The sequence below is a fragment of the Peromyscus maniculatus genome, chromosome 1 (assembly GCF_049852395.1).
Source record: "Peromyscus maniculatus bairdii isolate BWxNUB_F1_BW_parent chromosome 1, HU_Pman_BW_mat_3.1, whole genome shotgun sequence".
Classification (NCBI taxonomy): domain Eukaryota; kingdom Metazoa; phylum Chordata; class Mammalia; order Rodentia; family Cricetidae; genus Peromyscus; species Peromyscus maniculatus.
The window spans coordinates 98506692-98531209 of NC_134852.1; the positions used below are offsets into that span (position 1 = coordinate 98506692).

Consider the following 24518-nt stretch of genomic DNA (forward strand, 5'->3'; position numbering starts at 1 on the left):
GATCCGTTTCCTCTAAAAGTATAGTCCCTGATAAATTGATCACATCCCAGCAGAAAACCACAGATCTAAGAATATTTGGGCAGTACAAATTGGTCTTGTTGAGAAAAGGGGAAAAAAAGGAGCGGGCACAAAGTTGGGTGGGAAAGGAAACAGTGAATCTGAAAGAGTTGGGGGTGGAACATGAATATAATGAAAACACAGTGTACAAAATTCCCAAAGAACTAATAAAAACTATTTCAAGTAGTGAAGTCTAAAAAGTTACTTGAAATTGATGTGGAAGGATGTGCTAGTTCTATACTAGGACAGAACAGAGTAAAGTAGGTGAGTACTGTGGTGAAAGTCATAGAAACTAACTGCTCTAGCATTAATTAATATCATTTGGGAGAGTGTGTATGTGCAGAAGTAATTATGCCCTCATCATTTTGAGTGGATTATTAGGCAATGCAGGAATGGACTCTTCTACTCCAGGAACAAAAGGCTGCCTTGTCTGAAATACTTTGAGGCTGTACTGACTTTCTTATCAGCTTGTTTGAGGGTATGTATATACAGAGAAATAAAATATGAATTTCCTTTGCACTGAATAGCATACTATACTTTAGACTTTAAGGTCATAATTTTTCAAATTTCTTTCCAGTATGAGTGAAGTTGAGATGTACTTGTAAATGTTTTTACAGTTCCTGGTCTGACAGGTGTCTTCATGGTGGTGGTACTGTTCCTCATGGTTACAGCTTCTACCTATGCAATAAGGTTAGTAGTGTCAGAGTGACAGTTTTGTTATTCACCTGTCCACGTTGTCCAGATTTCCTTCCACTTATACTCATTTCCATACAAACAGAAAAAGTCTGGGAAGCCTAAAGTATTTAGACAGTGCAGTTAGGTGATTATTGTAGTTGCCACTGTTGAAGTAGAACCATTTCTATATTTCATTTCCATTTTTTGAAAATTACATTGTATTAGTCTTAAGGAATAATATATGAAATTTTCTATTGAATACCAGTGGAAGTTGAATTTTTCAGGATCTTTCATAGAAAATGTAATTGGATATGAGATAACATTTGACTGTATACCCAGACTTTGAGAGTTCCCAGGAATATGTGCCTTAAAAATATTCTATAGCTTATTACCTGATGACAGTTTTTGGTTTTGACTATAATATAAAATAGTTTTCTAAATAAAGCCTCTGAAATCAAATTGACACATGCTAAAATATGTAGAAACACTCTGATTCACATTGTTTTTTCTAGTAAAAACATTTTGATGGGGCTTAGAAGATGATCCAGCTGGGAAAGTGCTTGCCACACAGCCGCACAGCATGAGGTCCTGAGTGCAAACCCCTATTATCAATGCACAAGTCAGGCATAGTGCATATCTATAATTCCAGCACTGGGGAGATAATTATAGACAAGTGAATAACTGGGGCTTTCTGGACACACACACACACACACACACACACACACACACACACACACACACAAGTGAATAATACATGAAATAAATACATGAAAATAAAAATAGCTTGAAAAATGTCAGACATATGTCAGCAGCACTTTCATGTCCTTCTTTCTGGGTGAGCACATTCCATTTCAGAATAGAAGTCTGTCACATATCACATCAAACTTTTTGCTTTGTTTGTTTACATACATTTTTAACTCTATGCTAAGGACAGAGTTTAGATGTGAAATAGTTGGCACAAAAGGTAAGTGCATTTTTAAGCCTCCTATAGAAACTATGAATAATAAAGTCTAAGTTTGGGGAAATAGGCAATTCTTCTGTATGGTTGGGTCTGAAATTGATACACTTATTTTAGGGAGCATTAGACAATCATTAAAAGTAATAACAATTATGTAATATTTGACCTAGAGATAAAAACAAATTAGATATGTACAAAATTCATATTATGAAGATTTTGGTGATATTGTTTATGAAAGCAAGTGCTATGAATTAAGTAAATGGAAAATAATTAGCTATTACTTAAATAGGGTTTTTAAAAAGTTGTTAGGATAAATATTATTGTCATTCAAAGAGCTCTTACAAATGTCTACCCTCTACATCTAATATAGTAAATAAATAAGCATTTACCCTAAAATCATGAAATAAAATAAATCTGGGTGCCTCTCACACATATTCAACAAATGCTGCTTCTTGTTTTATTTTCTGTCCTCCCGCAGAACAATAACACCGTCTTAGTTAGGGTTTCTATTGCTGTGAGAAAACACCATGACAAAAAGCAGCTTGAGGAGGAAAGAGCTTGTGTCAGCTCAGGTGTGACACTCCATCACCAAGGGAAGTCTGGGCCGGGATTCAAGGCAGGAACTTGAAGGCAGGCCCTGAAACAGTTGCTGTGGAAAAATGCTGGTACTTACTAGCTTCTTCCTCCTTTTCTCAGCTTGCTCCCTTATACAGCTTGGTACTACTTGCCCAAGGTGGACACCACCCACAGTAGGCTGGCTTCTCTGCAACAGTCATTAATCAAGAAAATGGCCCACATACAGGCAACCTTTTCCTCAATTAAGGTTTGTTTTCCCAAATAACTAGTTTGTATCAAGTTGGAAAAAACAAAACAAAACAAAACAAAAAAAAAGAACTAGCCAGAACATTTGACCCTCTTGTCAAATTGACACTCCAATATATTACTTTCCTTTATTTTTTATCCTCAAGGTCTCATCTTCATATCAATTTCTCATAAACCATGTTTCAACTTTTAAAATTCCCAGTTTTTAGAAATTCAGTCTCTTTAAAATGTCCCAAGTCCCTCTAAATTCCAAAGTCTCTTAATTGTGTTCTCCTGCAAAACCAAAAATAAATTACTTAGTTTTCATTTCAAGAAGAAGAGCCTGGGCACAGTTCAAATCAGATCAGAGCAAAAACAACATTCAGGGGTGTAAAGCTGTGTCAGACTTCTTGGACCCATGATCTGGCCTTGACAGGCCTAGGCAGTTCCACGTCTATGGTTCTGCCAGCCACAGCCCATGTAGCTTGTCTTATAAGCTCAGGCTACCTTCCACACCTGCTGCAGGCTTTGGTGGTCTCCCTGTGCTACTAGCATCCCCCACATGCTGGAATATCACCTGCACCCCGGCTGCTCCTTAACCAGTGTCCTTTCTGCGGCTGTAGTTAGGGACTCTGACCCTGACACGTGATGCCAAGCCTCAGCTTCTTTCCAGGACTCCTTCCATCCTGGGGCTTCTACTGCAATTGAGTCTCTTACCTCACCAGTGGCTTCTCCAGGCCTCCCACAGTGCCAAGACTCAGCTGCTTTCCATAACCCCTTCATGCCTCCAAAATCAATACCACCTAGGAAACCCTTACACATTACCAAATCCAGGTGCCAGCCTGAACTTGACCACCTCTGGACCCTGCCTTCTAAGTTCTGACCCAGGGGAAACATTTCTCAGAGAATTTCTTTTCAGTAACAGTGGTCTCTTCCTGATTAAGGCCATTTTTTTTCACCCCTACCTGACCAGAACCATGTATTCTTAGTTTAAATATTGAACATACCAGATAGAATCTTTAAGAAACTCTCTAACTTCCCTCTGCAAGTTTATAAACTAGGCCAACGTTATTTGCGTTGTCTTTAGCATTGAAAGTTCCCACAATAGCTCAATACACTCTGAACATAAAATTATTTTCTATCCCAAAGTTCTGAGTCCTTCCACAACTACCCCCACCCCCACCCCAGAACATGCTCAGGTGTGTCACAGAAACACCCCATTCCTGGTACCGATTTCTGTCTTCGAAAGGCTTTCTGTTGCTGCTTGAAATGCCATGACCAAATGTGGTTTGGAGAAGAAAGGATTTATTTCAGCTTACAATTCCACATCACAATGTATTGTCAAAGAAAGTCAAGGCAGAAATTCAAGGTGGAAACCTGGAAGTGGTAGCTGAAGCAGAAAGAGGAATGCTGAAATTTTAGTGATAATTTAATTTTTCCATTTAAGTTTTCTTTGAACTTTTTCAAAATATCCTTTGAAACCAGACATTACTTATATTGGAAATACTGGACAACTTAAAAATTTAATATATGTGTAAAAAAAGAAAAAAGAGAGAGCTGAAATTGTGGTGCTTGCCTTTAATTTCAGTACTCAGGAGTCAGAGACAGGTGATCTGTGAATTTGAGGCCACGCTTGTCAGCATAGTGAGTTCCATGATTACATAGAGAAACCATGTCTCAAAACAAATAAAAAAAGCTACTAAAAAGGACAGAAAAGTTCTAAATTAGACTACACCATGGTCTTTATTTAAATTCAATATATATTATTTAAGAAGTATATATAATTTTCAAATGGTAAATATTACTCATGCGTTTTGCTAGTACACCTTATGTAGCGAGTTAATTCCCTGATATCAATAAATGAATCTTAGACAATTGGCAGTGCTCTTCAAATATGAACCATATTTTCAGAGTGCATATTTCTTTAATGGGACCAATGTAAAGCCAGACTGAAGCCAACTGATTTGTTTTTTCAGAGTTTCTAATTATGATATCTTCTGGTATACTCACAACCTCTTCTTTGTCTTCTACATGCTGCTGCTGTTGCATGTTTCAGGGTAAGTGAAACAATTTGTACCTGCAATCTGTGTTCTCACCTCACATACCACAGAAGGGAAGCATTTGTGGGAAGGGTGACTCTCTATATGAGCCAGCATCTTGTTAGCAGCCCAGAGCTCCACAAGGGATGCCTTCAGTTCTGTCAGCACCCCAACTACAAGGAGCTCATGTCTGGGTCTCCGAATTATACTTTAGTTTAATCGCTGTCTTTTAGTCCAGACAGTTTTCACAAATCATAAATAGTATAAAGAGTACAACTGGCATGTTCCCATTATCTCATGTCAAGTTTTTCCAGGGAAAGAGAGTTTAGAGAAACAGACCCATTGTCCTCTCTTTAGATTGTTTTGTAAAATAATTTTCAAGGTATTAAGCAGTTTATATAAATGTAGTTATTTCAGGTGCATGTTCAAAAATATTCATTCTCTCCTCTCCTCAGTTTTGGTGATCATTGGTAAGGACAGGGATATTAACCAGTTTATTCCAATTGGGTTGGATAGTTTTCTAGAACACAGAGAGGTAAGGCATCAGAAACATGGCCACTCATCATAATCATGAGCCCTGAATGGTCATTCCTGGTTCATTTCCCACGATGAAGGTACATTCTGTGGAGCCTTAGGCTGCACCAAAAGCACTGGGTACAGTGAATTTGCTTTGCATTTTCTTCTGGAAAGCAGCTGTGCTTATACCACCAACACACTATGTGTTTGTTCTCTTCTTTAAATGGCTAATTTGCTAGGTCAGAACTGTGGTCATGGAGGCGACATTGAATCAGCACATTCTATTCATGGTACCAGTAATTTAAAATACAATTATTCATTGCTTATATTAGGCTAAATATAAATTTAAATTGTTTGAAATATTTTCTGATATGAAATTCTTGGGATTTTTATGAAGATTAAGATTTTGAAAGCTGCAACTGGGAAACTAAGTTTGAGAAAGATTCAGTAACCTCCCAAAATTTACTTAATTAATATAAACTTGATTCAGACACAGACATTTTGAATGTTCTTTTTCAAAGAAATAGTTCTGAACTAGGAAAAAAGTTTCTTGTTTACTGCAACACATACACACACACACACACACACACACCACATACATATTTTTGAGAGCTTGCACTTCTCAGAATTTGACGTTCCATTCTAATAGCTCTTTAAGGTTTCTCTGGCCTCACTCAGGACTGTAATCTGTTTGTCATTATCTCTTTCTTGTGTGGTTCCTTCTCTCCCTTCTTTTCTTTCTATTTGGAAAGAGAAAAATGTCATCATTTACTAACATAACCAGATATTCGTTTTTGCCTTTATGCTTTATTAAATTAAAATTTTGAAAAAGATGTTCCTTTGCCATTTAAAACAGTAGCCTTCTTTTTATGGTTCAGGAGTTCAAAAAACTGTTAGTTTAAAGGAGGATTATATTAAGACATTTTTAGACTTTTTAAAAGAAAAGACCTGTTTAAAATTAGCTCCTTTTCGGCCGGGCGGTGGTGGCGCACGCCTTTAATCCCAGCACTTGGGAGGCAGAGCCAGGTGGATCTCTGTGAGTTCGAGGCCAGCCTGGGCTACCAAGTTAGCTCCAGGAAAGGCGCAAAGCTACACAGAGAAACCCTGTCTCGAAAAACAAAACAAAACAAAAAAAAAAATTAGCTCCTTTTGTAGAACAAATAACATAGGCAGATGGCAATTTTAATTTATACACATAACCAACAAAAGAGCTACATAATTAAATATAATAAATCTGTTTTATAACTGGATTAATAATGAAATGAAAGTAATTGTTGTAGTAGTTATACTGGTGTAAATATCATTGTATACATTCACAATACAATAATCATTCTATAGTACATACTTTTTTCATTGAGCTTTAATTTTTACTAAAATATAGATTGTTTCTGACATGAAGAAAATAGCTACTGGTAAATTTTGTAACTTTTTTAAAAGTTTTTTGTTTTCTTTTTAATTAACAAGTGCACATTTGCAGGCAAGTTATTTTAAATTACCTTTTGTGCCATTTCTAGGAATTCAAACAGATTTTTATTCTTGAAACACCTACGAAATATCATCCTCCAGTCTGTTTTTTTTTTCCTTTTTTTCTCCAGTCTTTTGTTAATAAAAAGACTTGGAGTTGTTCAACGCAAGATTCATGCATGCATGTTAAAATTTCTATTTAACAGTATACTGTAGGCTTGATGGGAACAATCTCTATTTGCTTGGCACCCACGCCTCTGCCCATCAATGTATTTACTTAAGGTAAAGAGGTATAATCTACTGTGGAATCTCAGTCTCCTGGGAGATAATTGATTTGAGATTTAAAAAAAAAAATCAATAAAAAGCCGCAGGCTGTATCTTCAAAACACAAACATCATTTATTTACAGGAATTCTAACAATTCAGGGAAGAGATGAATCCACATTGACCAAAGATTTTAGAAAAGATTTGGCTTCAAAGATGAGGTGATTCAATTTTTTTGGCCGCTTTTTCTTCTTACATAGATTTTACAGGAAAAGGGTTCATTACTTCATGTGATTTCGTAAGGTTTTCTTTAGCTGTAGAATTTTCAAATGTATTTTGAAATAGCCCTTTTGTTTTTCCAATGTCAAACAACTTTCCTCTTTCAAAGTTTACTTCCTGCTTAAATGACTGGTATCAGTTGTTTATATTTATTAATAATGATATGAGTTCTGATACATGTATATATTCTTGGTTGATCAAGTCAGGTTCTTCAGTGTCTGTCATATCTGTCATATATTAACCTCAAATGTACTTCTGGCTTCTGAATCCCTGTGTCCCCAGGGTGTAAATGCCTAATTCTGAAAATGCCCATTTTGATGGGGCATAGCTCTAATTCCTACACAGTTCCTTCTTTTATTTTTTATCCCAAATTCATTCTCCTATAACTTTAATCCAGGGATTTAAAGGTCTATACACATCATCATTCTTAATTTTTCTCATTGGACATGTTATCAGTTAATATTGTCTGAATGCTTATCGTGTGTGTGTGTGTGTGTGTGTGTGTGGTGCTGGGGATCGACCCCAGAACTTCAAGCATTTGCCATGTGAGGTGAGCTATATAGAGAGCTATATCTATAACTCGGCCACTGAGCTATATCACCAGCCCACTAATGTTTATTTTAATGATTTTTCCCAACAAGCCTTCAGTTGCTTGTTCTTCCTTGCACTGCTTGTCAGTGAAAAGTGTGGCACAACCCAGGGCCAGGGTGTTGGCTCAGGAGGTAAAGGCACTCATTGCCAAGTCTGATCAAACCTGAGTTTGATCTCCAGAACTCACATTGTGGAAGAAAAATATTGACTCCTGCCAGCTTTCCTCCAACCTCCTCATGACGTGTGTGCATGCATATGTGCAAGTGCACTTGTACATACAGGCACACACACACACACACACACACACACACACACACACACACTCACACACAGTACAATAAATGAAATCTAAAAGAAAAAATGCAGAACTTGGGAATTAGAACATAGTACAATAAGAAACAATGAGATGCTGCTGTAAAGAGTCTCAAGCTAAGTTCACTGAGCTTTTCATGTGGTTGGGTTTATAGAGAAATTGAAAAGCAAACAGCTTTAGGACTTAATGGGTATGTAAAAATTGTTTCCATAGATGCAACAAGCTTTTGATGCCTGTTATTTTCATTTGCTGCTTCTCCGTGTACCATGGAGTCTGTTTTATCTAGTCTTATCCAAATCAAATATGACCCCTGTGTTTTTCTTTAAAGCTTGGAGATGTATAGCAAGGAAGCTCTTTTTACAGTGTTTATTCAAGTGAAAACTTGTAAGTGGCTGAACAAATGCCTAACAGGAATCAAGTTTGTCCAATTCAAATAACATCAAGAAGCTTGCACATGCTTCTTCTACTGCACAGACATATCATTTGTTTGGAAAACTAAACATTTTCCCCTACTTCTTAGTAAAGGATTCATTTAAAATTTAGGATATTTCAGTGGTTTTGAAGTAGATCACACATGGAACACTTTTTATAAAAGGCTGTATAAAGCCAAGGAGAAGGAAACAATTGCTTCTCTTTACCCCATTTCATCCCCTGACTCAGTCGTTTTTCCATCTCCTTGTTTTTATCCAATTTATCATAGTGGGCTGCTGAAGTATCAAACCAATTTGGATGCCCACCCGCCTGGCTGCATCAGTCTTAACCGGACCCAGTCTCAGGATATTCCCTCACTAGAATACATCTCAGAACATTTTCGTGGATCTGTGCCTGAAGGATTTTCAAAGCTAGAAGGTCATAACCAGAAAACAGTTGTGAAGATTTGCCTTGAGCAACCCAGGTTTCACGCTCATTTTCCACAGGTCAGATGAATTCTGTGTTTAAGATCCGCCAAGTCTATGGTTTCACGTGACTGACACTCCTTATAATATGCCTCTGAATCTGTGTTTTCAGGTACCGTGGGATATTCCAGGACATCTAGACATAAAATTGATATTTATTTTTTTTGTGACAAGTATCTAATACCTCAAGACAAAAGGCATGCATTTAGAATATAGAAGAATGTCTAGTTATACATTTTACGGAAATATGTTTCTTCTAGAGCTTGCTTCGAAAGACTACATATATGTATCCTAAAGCTATTAAGACATGCAGAATGAATAAGAAACACTATAAAACAAAACAGAAACAGCTACCACTTGTTGTAATACAGTTTTACAAATTAATATTAAAAATTATAAATAGTGATGTTAATTTGCTGAAAGCTTACCGTGAACTTCTTGGCCCTGTGCCGAATTGCTCGGTATGCATGATTTCTTTCCATATCCACAGCTAAACTTTGAAGCAGTTCCTCAGTTATCTGCTGGAGACATTCAGCTTACACACATATCCTTACTAAAGCCTGTAAACAAGTGGTGGGAAAAGTAGTGTGTAGATGCAGGTCTTTAATTCAAGTATTGCTCTCGAAAAGTCTTCCAAGGATTCCACAAATAGTTCAGTATCTTCTACTGCTCCCCACGCTGACCTTGTGGCTGAGGGAACTGCCAACACATAAGTGAGGCCCACGATTCCTTTTATGAAATGGAGGAAGAGATAGACTTAGAAAATCCTGCTTTAAAGAGAGAAGATAGAGAAGTAACACAGCTAGATGAATTTTTAGATGACGTTGGAATCAGCTGGCCAGTTTTCTGAGTGTCATAGAATAATGGATATTATGTAAGGTAAATATAGCAAGTTCCATTTTACTGATGTGGGGCTTAATCATCTAGGAGTGACTGGCTCAAAATTGCAAGGTCCCTGCATTGCAGGACTTATCCTGCCTTGCTTACTCTTCAGAGTGTCGTGTTCAACTGTCACAGTCTGCAGAGCAGGAGCTAACTGCCTTCATTGAATGAGCAATGTCTGGAACAACTGTGTAAATAAGGTTTCTATAAAGGGCCATTTAAATAAGACTGAAGGTCACGTGGAATAAGACATCTGTAAGAGGCTAAGGCCATATGATAGCAAGTCCAAAAGCATCTGTTACTAACACAATGAAGCTCTGTCTTAGATCATCAAAGAAAACACACATCTCTATAGATAAAATACAGTTCAGTTGAAAATTTTAAAGAGATGTAGAGGCTATTGTGTGCAGTTGTAGGGCAGAGATTGTTCTCATAGACATCTGCATTTCCCCATTCAAAACTGCCAGTTTTTATATAAAAGTAATTTTGACCATATTATATTATATAAACATTGTAATAGAAATATGCCCAGTGCATCCTAATTTCAAAACTAGAAGTGTATTTACATTTATCCTTGTGTATGTAAATCATCTGTGTATCCCTATACCTATGTTATGTTCATTGAATATCTAGGGCAGTAATTTTTTTTTTTTTTTGCTAAACATTGGACTCGTTTTATTTTTCTAAATAATACTCAGATAAATATGATGCTTTAACTTGTCTTTTGTTTGAATGGATTGCTGAGAGCATCAGCTACATTTTACTCATTTTTACCAATATCTTATTGTTTACAATTCAAATTGAAATATCATTGCTCAGTTGTTTATACAGTCGTGCATTTCTTGAAGCATGCTGATGAAAAATTTCCCTTAGACCTGGATTTGGATTTCTGGACCTTTGTGCCTGTACTGTGCTGAGAGACTTTACCGATGCATCAGGAGCAACAAACCTGTTACCATCATCTCAGTAATCAGTCATCCCTCAGATGTCATGGAACTCCGAATGGTCAAAGAAAACTTTAAAGCAAGACCTGGCCAGGTGAGCTGGTGGTTAGCGGCTATGCAAATATCCTTTATCATTGGGTAACTTTTGAAAATTAGTAGACAGATTGATTGAAATAGTTGTACTTCTCTTTTGATCATTTAAAACATTATCTGTTTGTTGCTTTTTTAGTATGTTATTCTACATTGTCCCAGTGTATCAGCATTAGAAAACCACCCATTTACTCTCACAATGGTAAGACATATATTTCTTGAATTTTAAAAATTTTAGATTATAGAACATCTTTGTGTGTGTACCTATGTGTACACATGGACATAAGTATTTGTGTATCTCTGTGTGTGCATACATGTCTGTGTACACATGTATGTGTGTCTATACATGTACACATATCTGAGTATTGGTGTGTATATATGTGTGAGTATTTATGTGCATCACACGTGTGTATTTGTGTGTATATGGGTTTTACTTCATTCTAAATATTATTGGAGGATCATAGTTCCCTTCATGTCTTAGCAGGCTGTCATTTTTTTCTTAAAGAACTGTAGTTTTCTGTTCAGAAACTTTGTGACTATTTGTTCTCCATTATTTTCTGATTCCTTACTATCCAGTATATATTAATCTTATTTAAAATTTGTGAAGGCTTATTGATTTAAAGCACAGGCATTTCTTAGTTTCACTTTTCCATGTATGAGTTATGGGCTTGGAGATATTAACAGCTTTCAGAGTGCTTTAAAAGCCAAAAAAGTATGTATTTCATTTCAATGTATCATGCATTTTGACCATGTGCATCTACAGTGGCCTGCCCTACTCGCTCCTAAACCCTCTTTCTGTCTCACTGTGTAGTATAGGCGGCGCTCATGCTCATGATCTCACTCTGCTCCCAGAGCATGAGGAGTATAAGCCTTCATCAGCTTACAGAATTTGAATTTTACATAATTTACAAATATAAGATAAAATAGGATTTCTAATTTTTTGTTTTTAAATCATTTTTCTCATTATTTGGCATTGATAATTGCGGATATTTTGTCATCTATTTCAGCATATGCAAATGCTGTCACTACCTTGTTGGTGTTTGTTTTTGCTCCTTGGGGGGCCTACCACCCAGCTCCCAAATGAATCACACAGGGAGGCTTATTCTTAATTATGAATGCTCAGCCTTAGCTTGGCTTGTTACTAGCCAGCTTTTCTTAACATAGCTCATTATTTTGTGTTTTTTGTTTATCAAGGCAGGGTTTCTCTGTGTAGCTTTGGAGCCTTTCCTGGAACTCCCTCTTTAGACCAGGCTGTCCTAGAACTCAGAGACCCTTCTTCCTCTGCCTCCCAAATGCTGGGATTAAAGGTGTGAACCACCACCTCCAGGCTAATTTAGCACATTTTTCTTTTGCCCTGGGGCTTTTCCCATTCTCTTACTTCTGTAATCTTACTCTTACTCTGTGGCTTCCTGTGTAGCTGGGTGGCTGGCCCCTTGGCCCTTCTGCTTCTCTGGCTACCTCATCTTTTCTCCACCCAGATTTCTCTTTCTATTTATCCTCTCTGCCTGCCAGCCCTGCCTATTTCTCTCTCCTGCCTCACTATTGGCCATTCAGCTCTTCATTAGACCATCAGGTGTTTTAGACAGGCAAAGTAACACAGCTTCACAGAGTTAATGCAACATAAACAAAAGTAACACACCTTAAAATAATATCCTGCTATACTAGTTCATCTCACCAAACACTATACCATGGATAATTTCTCATTTTACTCCTAAGTTTGTATGTGCCTCATTGTTTTCAGTGCCTATGTGATTTTAGAAAACACGGTTTACTTAATATTCCCTTTAATGACTGATTAGTTTTTATTCATGTTTATGATAAAGATAAGAATAAAGACCACATATTAAATGTATACAAAAAGTGAATTTGAACATATTAGGGAAGAAGAAAGAAAAAAAGATATCAATTGTGTATGCTTGGGGTTGGGGTTTTGGAAGTGAATTAGATTGAAAATCCACAACCCATAGGTGTGTTATTTTACCTTTTGGAATATGTGGCTCTCAATATTCTGTTATGACTAATTCAGTTCCAAATAATAGATTTGTAGGCGTTTAGTGACTTGTGAATACAGCATAAAGAATAGTGGTGGGTGTACAGAAAGTATTAGGCCTGTGCATAATATCCTTGTGACTTTCATTTTCAGTTTGAGTTTATTTGATAGCTTATTAACAGCTAATTGAGACAAGGGATTTATACTTAAAGAATAAAAGAAACAAAAAGCATGTGTCAAATTATTACAAGAAAACCAGGGGCCATAGATTCAAAAGGGTTTTTTTTTAAGGAAAAAAAAAATGATGTTTTTGCTTTATTTACTTCAAATTTTGTATTCTGTCTATATGGATCAAACTTGTTTCATAATCATCAAAGAAAAGTGGTTTGTCATCTAGTGAGATAACGTGTGATGTTTAGGTCTGTCAGGCTGAGCTCAGAAATGGATTTATAATTACTTTTTCTGGAGGGATGGGGGTTACTCTGAATACTCTTTCATCTGCTACTGTATGGTCTTTGACTTGTGTGAAAGGGGAAACATTTGTCAGGAGGAACAGTGAAAACTCGGATGTCCACAGGAACATAAAGCTGGACTGCTGGAATTCTTATCAGAAACCAGGGTGCTATGTCACACCCCTCAGTGCTCTGGGGTCAAGTGTGCTTTGTTCTGGAAATCTGATTAATGAGTCCTTGTCTGTAAAACTGCACCTAAGCCGTGTTTGCTTCTGACAGTTTTTTTTTTTTTTTTTTTTTGGTTTTTCGAGACAGGGTTTCTCTGTGTAGCTTTGCGCCTTTCCTGGAACTCACTTGGTAGCCCAGGCTGGCCTCGAACTCACAGAGATCCGCCTGCCTCTGCCTCCCGAGTGCTGGGATTAAAGGCGTGCGCCACCACCGCCCGGCTCTGCTTCTGACAGTTTTAAGGCACGTGTTCATTTCTCAGCTTACATTCATCCATTAAACAGGAAGCTGTTTCAGAAGTAAGGTAGAAATTGAAAAGGGAGAAATAGCACAGGTAACTTTAGATGGCTGAGGAGATCAAGCCTGTTGTTACAGTCATCAGAAATTTCCTTCAGAAAGTCTTTCTTTGTGTTTAAGAGTTTATTTTAAAAATTGTACCAACATAGTATTAAACAGAGAACATGGAATATGAGAAAGGAAGGCATTTGTTCAATGCCAACTATAGAGATAGGAATATCTTTCCCCAGAAACATTTTCCAGCATGTTCTAAATGGAGAAAATAGCACAACATCGACCCACTTCAACAAAATCATAGAAGGCACCTCACCTTTTAGAACTTGTACTTTCAATTAATAATTTTTATTTTTTTTCATGAAAATAGCAAGACGGGAGTTTTCACCAGGCATACAAAGAATGGAGGCTCCTAGAGCAAACATCTCACTTCTCCAAGGCTCCTTGCTCAAGCCAAGATGAGAAACACACACACAGACACAGACACAGACACACACATACACACACACACACACACACACACACACACACACACACACACACACACAAACAGGGTGCAAAACCTGAGGGGCGTTTAGCTTGCACATGACCTTGAGTGAGCTGCATTTGGAAAAAAAAACAATTTAGATTAGCTCACTTATGTGTGAGATATATCAGTGTGATTACTGGGTTGTTCTTACTAATTAAAGCAAAAACGTATTTTTGAAGCTTTTTTTTTTTCTTTTAACATCCTGACTGTTATTTCGTCTCCCTTCTGTCCTCCCAGTTCGTTCCACCACCCACCCACCCATATCCACTTCTCCTCAATTTCTCTTCAGAAAAGGATAGGCCTCCCCCAGATATCAACCAGCCATGGCATATCAAGCTGTAGTGAGACTAGGCACTTCCTCTCCTATTAAAGCTGGATCGGGCAACCTGACAGGAGTGTGTGTGTGTGTGTGTGTGTGTGTGTGTGTGTGTGTGTGTGTGTGTGTGTTTGTGTGTGTGTGTCTGTGTGTGTGTGTCTGTGTGTGTGTCTGTGTCCACTTTGTGGGGACGAATGTATCTGTACACATGCCTGAAGAGACCAGAGGTGTCAGATCCACTGAACCTGAAGTTATAAGTGATTTTGAGCCATCTACCATTGGTGTTGGGAACTGAACACTGGTCCTCTGCCAAAACATCAGGCACTCTTAAATAAGATCCATTACCCCAGCAAAACAACCTACTGTGGAGTTTCCGTTCCCAGAACCATTCAGTGAAGAAAGAAGAAAAGACTGGGACCACAACACAAAATCCAACAATATGTTGAATCATACTTAAAATTAATTCAACCTCCCTCATCCACCACCATTTACCATAAGGGGAAAAGAACAGCAAACATAGCGTACAGCTTGCTATGAAATGCTATCAAAGACTTAAGTGTGAATGTGGGGGTCACAGAAGGGGCTGGGATAGAAGGAAATGCAGGGGGTACAAGATTAAGTAAAATAAAGGAAATAGCAGAATATTGGGGAGAACATTAAGGAGAGGAGGACAAAGAAAAAGATAAAAATAAAATAGAACAGTAATGAAAACATTTGTAAAGAATATTAGATAAATTTAAAAGAAAAAATAGTAAGACTTCTAAAACTAAGCCAAGAGAGATAGTGCATGGGGTTAGTTTGCTGGGAATTGTGCTCAGAACAGTCTCCAGGAAGGCTTGATGGATATGAAGGCAGCCAGCCCTTGAACCTTGTGGTAGAGTAACAGAAGGGATCTCAAAATGGCTAACAAGAGCTCTACAGATGAAGTGTTATTTCATAGTTGTCCTGTCTGGAAGTCAGGGGCCCAGAACTTGTTATCTCCTAGTTGACCTGTCCCTGAATTTGAGATCCCTCCAGGACATGAATGAGGCAGAAACTTTTTGAGTGAATATCAGTTTCTGGGAAAAGTGCCAATAGAAAACCATCTCCATGGCTGAGAGAGTCACTGAGTGCTCTCAGTGAAAGTTGGGAATGGTGAAAGGAAGGTGGATGATCTGGGCAGAAGAGCATATCAGTCACAAAGTTCATCTCCAGACAATATTCTTTGGCAAAGGAATTCCCTCTTTAGAATCTGAAATTAAACATATAAATCCCATATATATATATATATATATATATATATATATATATATATATATATATATATATATATATAATTTATGATTCAGCATCTCCTTTCCAAGGTACATTTACAGGGTCAAAAATAAAAATCGTTGAAGGGACCAAAGTCATTATAGAATGTAATTGATAACAAAAGCTATAACCAGAAATCAAGTTTCATGATTTTTTTCCTATTTAGACTTTCATTGACTTAATACCTATATAGAATTTTACACTTTGTTTCTGAGCTACCCAGTGAATCTTAGCAAGTGTTTCCCAGCTGTATTCTGTAATGATCAAATGTTTAATTTTTTTTGCCAAAACTCATATTGTGATTGCTTTTGTTTTCTAATTAAAAAAAAAAATCAGAAATGAGTTTTCAAAAGCCAAGACCTGTGAAAGCATGAGGTGTCATACATACTACAAAATGTAATGTCTCTTTATTTTTAGCTTAGGTAGATGCTAAAATTCCTTGATTCTTTTTATGAATTCTCAATTTTAGAAATAATGCACATCTTCCTTTTCATTATTAACTCATTAAAGCCTATGTGAATACCTCCATGTCCTTTCAGTTTTATTTTTATTCATAAAACAACATGCTTTTCTGACATCTGTAATTTAAGTTATATGAGTCGTTATTTTTTAAGCTTGAATAACCTGATTTCACATTTGTTTCCATGAGTCAGCATCTTGCAGTGTTCCTGTTTCTGTCTGCACTTTCACATAGCATGCCTACTCTCCCATCATTTTTATGTTTCATGTTTTTCATCTTTCAAACAGTTACTTTTGGAAGTTTTTATTTTAAGAAAATAAGACAAATATTTTAGTTGTCCATTATTAAATTTCGTGTGATGAATGTAATTAGTAATTCTATGTCAGATACTTTGATTGTTGATCTTAATCTCATCTACTTAGCTCTTAAAATTTGCCTTACTTTTGTGTTTCACAGATCCCTTGCTTTAGAAACTGAGATGGAGGAGAAGGTAGATTGCCAGGAGTGATATGTCATTATGTATTCTAGGCACAGTGGTGAAAACCACAGACAGTGATTGGTATCCAAGGAACCCAACAAAATGTTTGAGTTTTTTGAGAATTAAACATCACCTAACTCCTGTCCTTTGGCTGTCTTCCAGGAGAAAAGAAAGAAATGTTTCCTCAGAGGCTAACAATAGCCTCTGTGATAAATGTGATTTAAATAATGACCCATGTTCAGAACAAATAGACTGGTTAATATTAATTTGATTTATTCAGTCAATAGTTTTTTGTTGTTGTTGTTGGTTTTTTTTTGTATTTTAACACAGGGTTTCTCTGTGTAGTCTTGGCTGTTCTGGAACTCTTTCTGTAGACCAGGCTAACCTCAAACTCACAGATCCTCCTGCTTCTGCCTCCCCAGTGCTGGGATTAAAGTTGTGTGCCACCACTGCTCAATCCAGTCCATAGTTTTTGATACTTCTTTCACCTGGTATCAAGGAGAAAAGGATGAAGATACTCTGTTCTTGGCTCTGGGCTCCATGTCTCAGATCATCAGATTTTCCCCTCTCTCTGTTGCTTACCCTCAGAGTTCACCACAGCAGCACTCCCTGAAGATAATTCCAAGATGCACAATGCCCTCTTACTGCTAAATACCATGGCCATTTTCCAGTGCTTAGTTCTCTCCAGAGCTCAGCACCTTTGCATGATGCTGATTGTTTTATTGAAACACTTTTGGTATTTTTTATTTTGTTTCCAGGACATTAGTTTCTCATTCTCTGACTGCTTTGATTCAGTCCTGTTTTTTTTATTCCCTTTGTTATTCCCAGGAGCTCTAAATATCAAGATGCTCGGTTATCTATTCCCAGAACTCCTATTACTTTTCAGATGCACATAGTTCTCTGGCGACCCATCTGGGTTTTCAGCTCTGACATTCTGTTCACATCACTAAGTGTTTCCCAGACATTTAAGGCATTGCCCTTTACGTTGACGGATAAAGCATCCACTGGAGAGTCAAAATTGAGAAATGATATGCTATGGCTTACTTTTTTATTATTATTTAAATTTATTCATTTATTTCACATCCTGAATGCAGTTCTCCTCCCTCCTCTCCTCCCATCCTCACCTCTCCTCCGTCCCCTCCCCCACTGACTCCCCTGTTTCTGTTCAGAAAGGGGCAGGCCTCCCTTGGCTCTATGGCTTCCTTTTGAGCAGATTCTACTTGCTACATGAAGAGTAGGCAAAGGAGCAAGAGCAGAAGCAGGAAGAGGAGTTAGGAGTCTGTTCCAGTCGTCTGGTGGAGGTCTGATGATGGCTTTGACCATAGTGGTGACATTAGAGATGGTGAGAGGGATCAGCTTCTGAATCCATTTTGAGGTTTATATGATCATGACGTGTTTTTTTTTTCCCAGAGAATGGATTTAAAATGTGAAGATTACAAGCTTCGTACCTAAGTTTCTGCCTAAACAATTAAAATTCTATTAACTAAGATAGACAACCCAGTCCAGGTTATGATGGGAATTTATAAAACTCATTTTCAATCATGATATTTGGACATCACATGCAGTATGCTTGCATTATTTATTCAATATGTAAATGGCAGTTTACTCTTTGCTCAATGGACCACTAGTACCAGACCCAGAGTGTAGATGTAACCAGCCATCTTATTAAATAAGAAACATAGAACCAGTGCAAAGAAGAAAGCCAAGATATCAGAGCTAAAAGCTAAAACCTTACCCTTCCTCCTGCTTTGGTTCTACCTTCTCCAAACGAGAGCTACTTCCTGTGTTAAAGTCTTTATATAGACTTTCTGTTCTGCCTTCTCATTGGTTGTAAACCCAACCACATGACTGCCTCGTCCCTGCCTGTCTGTATAGACCTCCAGGTCTTCTATGGTTGGTATTGAGATTAAAGGTGTGTGTATCCAATCCTGGCTGTATCCCTGAACACACAGAGACTTACCTAGCTCTGCCTACCAAGTGCTGGGATTACAAGCATATGCCACCACTGCCCAGCTTTCCTATGGCTTGCTAATAGCTCTGACCCCTGGGCAACTTTATTTATTAACATACAAACAACATTTTAATACAAATAAAAAATCATGTGTCCAAGGTATGTGAATTTATGTCTGAGTCATCAATTCAGTTCCATTGATCCACTTGTCTATTTTTATGCCAATGCCCTGCAGTTTCTATTACTATAGCTCTGTAGTACAGCTTGAAATCAGAGATGGTGATGCCTCCAGCAGTTCTTTTGTTTTATGGGATTGTTTTAGCTATCCTGTATTTTTGTTTTTCCACATGAAGTTGAGTATTGTTCTTTCAAATTCTGTAAAGAACTGTGCTGGAATTTTGATGGGAATTGTTTGAATCTGTAGATTGCTTTTGGTAAGATGGTCATTTTTACTATTTAATCCTACCAGTCCATAAAGATGGGAGATCTTTCTATCTTCTTATATCTTCTTCACTTTCTTTCTTCAAAGACTTGAAGTTCTTGCCATACAAGTCATAACTTGCTTGGTTAGAGTTACACCAAGATATTTTATATTACTTGTGGCTATTGTGAAGGTCGTTATTACCTTACCTTCTGTTTTTATGGATAGATATTGTTTAAATTTGAATTTGTCATAAGATATCTTGTTTTATCCATCTATGGTGATTGGACATTTTGCTTGGTATAGTAGTCTGAGATGATATCCATGGTCTCTTAGGGTCTGCAAGACATTTGTCCATGCCCTTCTGTCCTTTCAACTCTCCATTGACAAGTCAAGTGTGATTCTGATAGGTCTTCCTTTATTTGTTACTTGGCCTTTTTCCTTTAAAGCATTTAATATTCTTTCTTCTGTATGTTTAGTGTTTTGATTATTATGTGATGCAGTAACTTTCCTTCTGGCCCAAACTATTTGGTGTTCTGTAAGCTTCTTGTACTTTTATAGGCATGTTGTTCTTTAGGTTAGGAAAACTTTCTTCTGTGGTCTTGTTGAATATTTCTGAGCTTTTGAACTAGAATTCTTCTCATTCTTCTATTCCTATTAAGCTTATGTTTGCTCTTTCATACTATCCCAGATTTACCTAATGTTTTGTGTGAGAATTTTTTTTAAATATTTTTATTTTATAATTATTTTAATTTTACATATCAGCCACGGATTCCCCTGTCCTCCCTCCTTCCACCCCTCAGGTTCCCCCCCCAATCCATTCCCCATTCCCACCTCCTCCAAGGCACAGTCTTCCCTGGGGAGTCAGCCCAGCCTGGTATATTCAGCAGAAGCAGGTCCAGACCCCTCCTCCCTACACCAAGGCTGAGCAAAGTGTCTCAGCATAGGCCCTAGGTTCCAAAAAGCCAGCTCATGCACCAAGAACAGGTCTCAGTTCCACTGCCTGGGCCAGGTCTCAGTTCCACTGGCATCCTAAATAGTTCAACTGTCTCACTTATCCAGTGGGGCTAGTCCACTTCCATGGGGGCTCCTCAGCTATTGTTTCACAGTTCATGTTTCCGCTAGTTTGGCTATTTGTTCCTGTGCTTTTTCCAATCATGGTCTCGATATCTCTAGCTCATATAATCCCTCCTCTCTCTTGCTGATTGGACTCCTGGAGCTCCACCTGGGGCTTGGCCGTGGATCTCTGCATATGCTTCCATCAGTCACTGGTTGAGAGTTCTATTCCAACAGTTAGGGTGTTCGACCATCCGATCACCAGAGTAGGGTCAGCTCAGGCACTCTCTTGACCATTGCCAGTAGTCTATAATAGAGATATCTTTGTGGATTTTTGGGGACCTCTCTAGCACTCTGCTTCTTCCTATTCCCATGGGGTCTTCATTTATCATGGTGAGGAATTTTTTTTTTTATATTTAACATTTTCTTTGATTGATGAATCTATTTCTTCTACTGTATCTTCAATGCCTGAGTTTCTCTCTTCCATCTTTGGTGATGCTTGCATCTATAGTTCCTGTTCACTTACTCAGATTTTCCATTTCCAGAATTTTCTTTCTTTTGTGTTTTCTTTATTGCTTCTATTTCCATTTTCAGGTCTTGAACAGTTTCCTTCACTCGTTTGTTTGCTTTTTCTTGGATTTCTTGGCATTCTTTAAGGGATTTATTGATTTCCTCCATTTTTTTTGTCTTTTTCTGAATTTCTTAGAGGGTTTTTAAAAATTTCCTATTTAAGGAACTCTATCATCCTTCAGTTGTGTTGGGTTCTTGTTCTTGTTTGATAGCTGGGCTCTGGTGGTTCTATATTTCTCTTACTGTTGCTATGTTGTTAATTGTCTTCTAATGTTGGCATTTAGGCATTTTGGTTTGGGATGAGTATAGGTCTATGCATTCCTTGGTTTGTCTTTGCTGGTTGGGTGTTTTTGTTCCTTGGTTTTTGTTTCTTTTCCTGTCTTCTGGCCAAAGTGGCTAGCAGTTGTGTTTACTAGGGAGTCTTCAGTTCCAGTAGGATTTCTCTCTGCTATTCCTCCCCACCCTCAACATTCTGGGGTTTTGGGTGCTAATGTTGCCTTTGTGTTTCCAAGTACCTGTGTGGTCTCTAGGGTTCCAGGTACCTGCTTGATCTCTGCAATTCCTAGTATGGCGTGGCCTCCAGTACAGCAGAAGTTTTCTGCCGAAGTTGTGGGCTGGGATATGGAATCCAGGGGAGCTGGTGCTGTTGGGGGATGTTGGGTGGGCTTTAAGGAGTGTTAGTGGGCAATGGGCTGTGTCTTAACTTGAGTCCCTGGATCAGGCATGGCCTCCATTAACGCAGAAGTGTTCTGCCTGAAGTTGTGGACTAGAATATGGAGCTCAGGGGAGCAGGTGTAGTTTGGTGTTGTTGGGCAAGCTTTAGGGAATGTTAGTTTGTTAGTGGACTGCACGGGGTGTCTTACCTGGAGTCCCCAGGATCAGCCTGACCTCTGGTAAAGCTGCAGAGGTTGTGGGCCAGAATCACCAGTGTTTTGATGAAAGATGAACTTGATTCTATACAGGGAAATTTTAGTTTCATATATTTTCTCATTCATTTCCCAAACTACCATCTCACCACATTCTGCCTTTCAAAAATGTGTCAGATACATTCTAGTTGTGTATACCCCTTGTTTTATTTTCAGAATTATAGTTTGTATGTTTGCAACCTTAAGCTGGTCATTTTAATACTGTTTTCCTTTTTCACTTGTTAAGATTTTTATTTTATTTTATGTGTATGAATGCTGTGCCTCCATGTATGTTTGTGCACTACTTGAGTGCCTGGTGCCCTTGAAGATCACAAGGAGGCATTAGATTCCCTGAATCTACAGTTATGGATGGTTGTGAGCCATCATGTATGTGCTAGGAACTGAACCTAGGTCCTATGAATGAGCAGCAAGGATATTTAACCATGGGCCATCTCTCCAGCCACCATTTTCTACTGTAAGGAACATAACATAAGTAGTACTATACTTTCAACCTATGTTAACAAAAATTCTACTTACATATTTTTCTTGGAATTTTATATTTAATAGTAACTATAACTTTTCCAAATTAAAAACACACTTAATTTTATTCTGTTTTTTTTCAAGTACACAGTAACATTTTATATTTATGAAAATGTTTAGCATCATCATGCTGCATTAATGTGAGGGGCCCTGTGCTCTTGACTCATTGTCTCTTCTCATGCTATTTGAACATTCTTTATTTGTGAAATTATGTGAGCTCCTATCACAGTATCTTAAATATGTTGGAACACCAATCAGTTTGTGCTTATAATATGAGTAAATCATGGAAGAATGACATGCTTTTCAAATCTATACTTTCTCTCAGGGTCATTCTCTAATATTTTACTCAAGTGATACTATATTCAACTAATGTTCATTTCCACCTTACATCTTGTATGTATACTATGCTATAGATTTTAGAACATAGAACAATGATTTTGAACCGGTTTTTGATTTCTAGACATTTTTTTCAACTTATTCACGTGGACATGGTATACAAAATAACCCACACTGTCACAAGAGAACACAAAAACTGTTCAAGTACTTTTAGGTTCAGAGAAGTGAAAAATATTATTGATAAAGAAATTCAGGCTGTTCTAATGAATTGATAGTGTTTAGATAAGTCTCAAAGAGTTTCCAGGAGTCAGCAGCACAATGGAAAATAAGTTATTATAAATGAGCAGACTGTGAATAGATGGGAGGCAAGAAAATGCTTTAGATGTTCACAGTTGGTTTTGTTGAATGAAAATGGGTGAAACTGAATCACACAATATAGATATGGAAATAGTGGGAACAACTGTTTTTTGCCTTAACTGTAAGATAGAATTTGCATAGTATTTAGTCAGCTTTTCATCACAGAATAGCAAAGAAGACAACTTAAGGGAAAGGTTTATTGGGGCTTGCCAATACAGAGCTTTCAGCTTATGGTTAGTCAACTTGTTTGTGGTGGGGCAACATTGTATAATATGACATGGAAGTGCAGAATGTTCACTTTCCAGTGGACAGTAAGCCGAGAAAGTCTGAGAAGAACCTCTGGGGACAGGACAGAGCATACCCTTCAGCATTAGGCCTCGAGTTCTCTAATTTCTCTAACTTGTCCTGTCTAGTCATAACTTATCCAGCCATGGACTCATCAGTAGACTAAGCAGTGGATAAAGTTACTGCCTTCTTTATCCAATTATCACAGTAGAATCACCAGCTGGGAATCAAGACTTTGATCAATACTAGTGCTTTTCCATATAGAAAAAAAAATCAATATGAGATTGCTGTGATCAGATATTTTCTTTTGGAAACATATTTCAGAGGACTTAAAACTGATTTAATCTGGGAACCAGGACAAATATGTGATATTGCTATGATGTTAGGGCCTTACTCTGTAAATAATTTGGTTCCATGTCCAGATATATAAGAATTGAAAAAATATCATTTACAAAGTAAGGTAATAGCAATTTCAGCTAAATTCAATTTAGAATGAACTATCTAGCAGACGGTAAACAAAATGGGAGAATAGAGCTAGACAATCAAAATTAGTCACCGAAACAGATTACAAAAATGATTAAAGAACATTTTTGTGATCATTTGTGATTTGTGATCATTTTGTCTGATTTACCAGATTTGGTTACACCAAAACTTTACATATAAAATTTAGATATAAGTTTTAATCATTTTTTTTATTTCAAGATTTTTTATTTAAAAACAAAAGTATTATCTCTTAAACTTTTTATGTTTAATAAATACATGCATAGAGACATTATTTTATATTATGTTTCTAAAATAGATATATTTTTGAGCCACTGCAAATTGTTCATGTTAAAAGTCTAATGCCTTATCAAACAAATAGAAAGAAAAGATCTGTTGCCTCCAGTTTATGGAAGTAAGGGTGCAGACCTGTTACTGAAGCCCAATTGACAATTCTAGCACTTTTTTCTTCTCTTATTCTTAATCTTAGGTGATACATATTTGCTATTTATGTTAAGATCAACATGAGCCAAGCTTCCATCTTTGTATCTAGGAGGACTTTGTGATGCAATTCTTACACTTAAACTTTTACTTAAACTCTTGAATTATTTTGAAATTTTCATTATAGTAGAAGTATTTAATACATTTTTTAAAGGTGTTTGTGAAGTTACTCAGTAATCTCACTGTCTCTTTTAAATTTTACTACCAAGGATTTTATATTATTAATCACTTGGTATATATAATCTTCCTGAACATTTTATATATGTCAATAATTAATGTGAGCTTTTTTATTTTATTATGAATCTCACCGCAAA

At 37.1% G+C, this 24518-nt stretch overlaps 1 protein-coding gene across 6 annotated transcripts in view; it reads left to right on the top strand.

Annotated features, from left to right (window-relative positions):
• Nox4 (NADPH oxidase 4) overlaps positions 1 to 24518 on the top strand; it is a 126292-nt gene that overhangs the window by 44602 nt on the left and 57172 nt on the right. For 5 of the 6 annotated variants that reach the window (XM_006995719.4, XM_076546686.1, XM_015989147.3 and 2 more), the window contains 5 exons: positions 675 to 747; positions 4468 to 4548; positions 8657 to 8873; positions 10608 to 10772; positions 10908 to 10970. In XM_006995719.4, the coding sequence (XP_006995781.1) occupies positions 675 to 747; positions 4468 to 4548; positions 8657 to 8873; positions 10608 to 10772; positions 10908 to 10970 (599 nt within the window). The remainder of the gene's footprint in view (positions 1 to 674; positions 748 to 4467; positions 4549 to 8656; positions 8874 to 10607; positions 10773 to 10907; positions 10971 to 24518) is intronic. The other variant, XM_015989144.3, reaches the window with a different exon arrangement.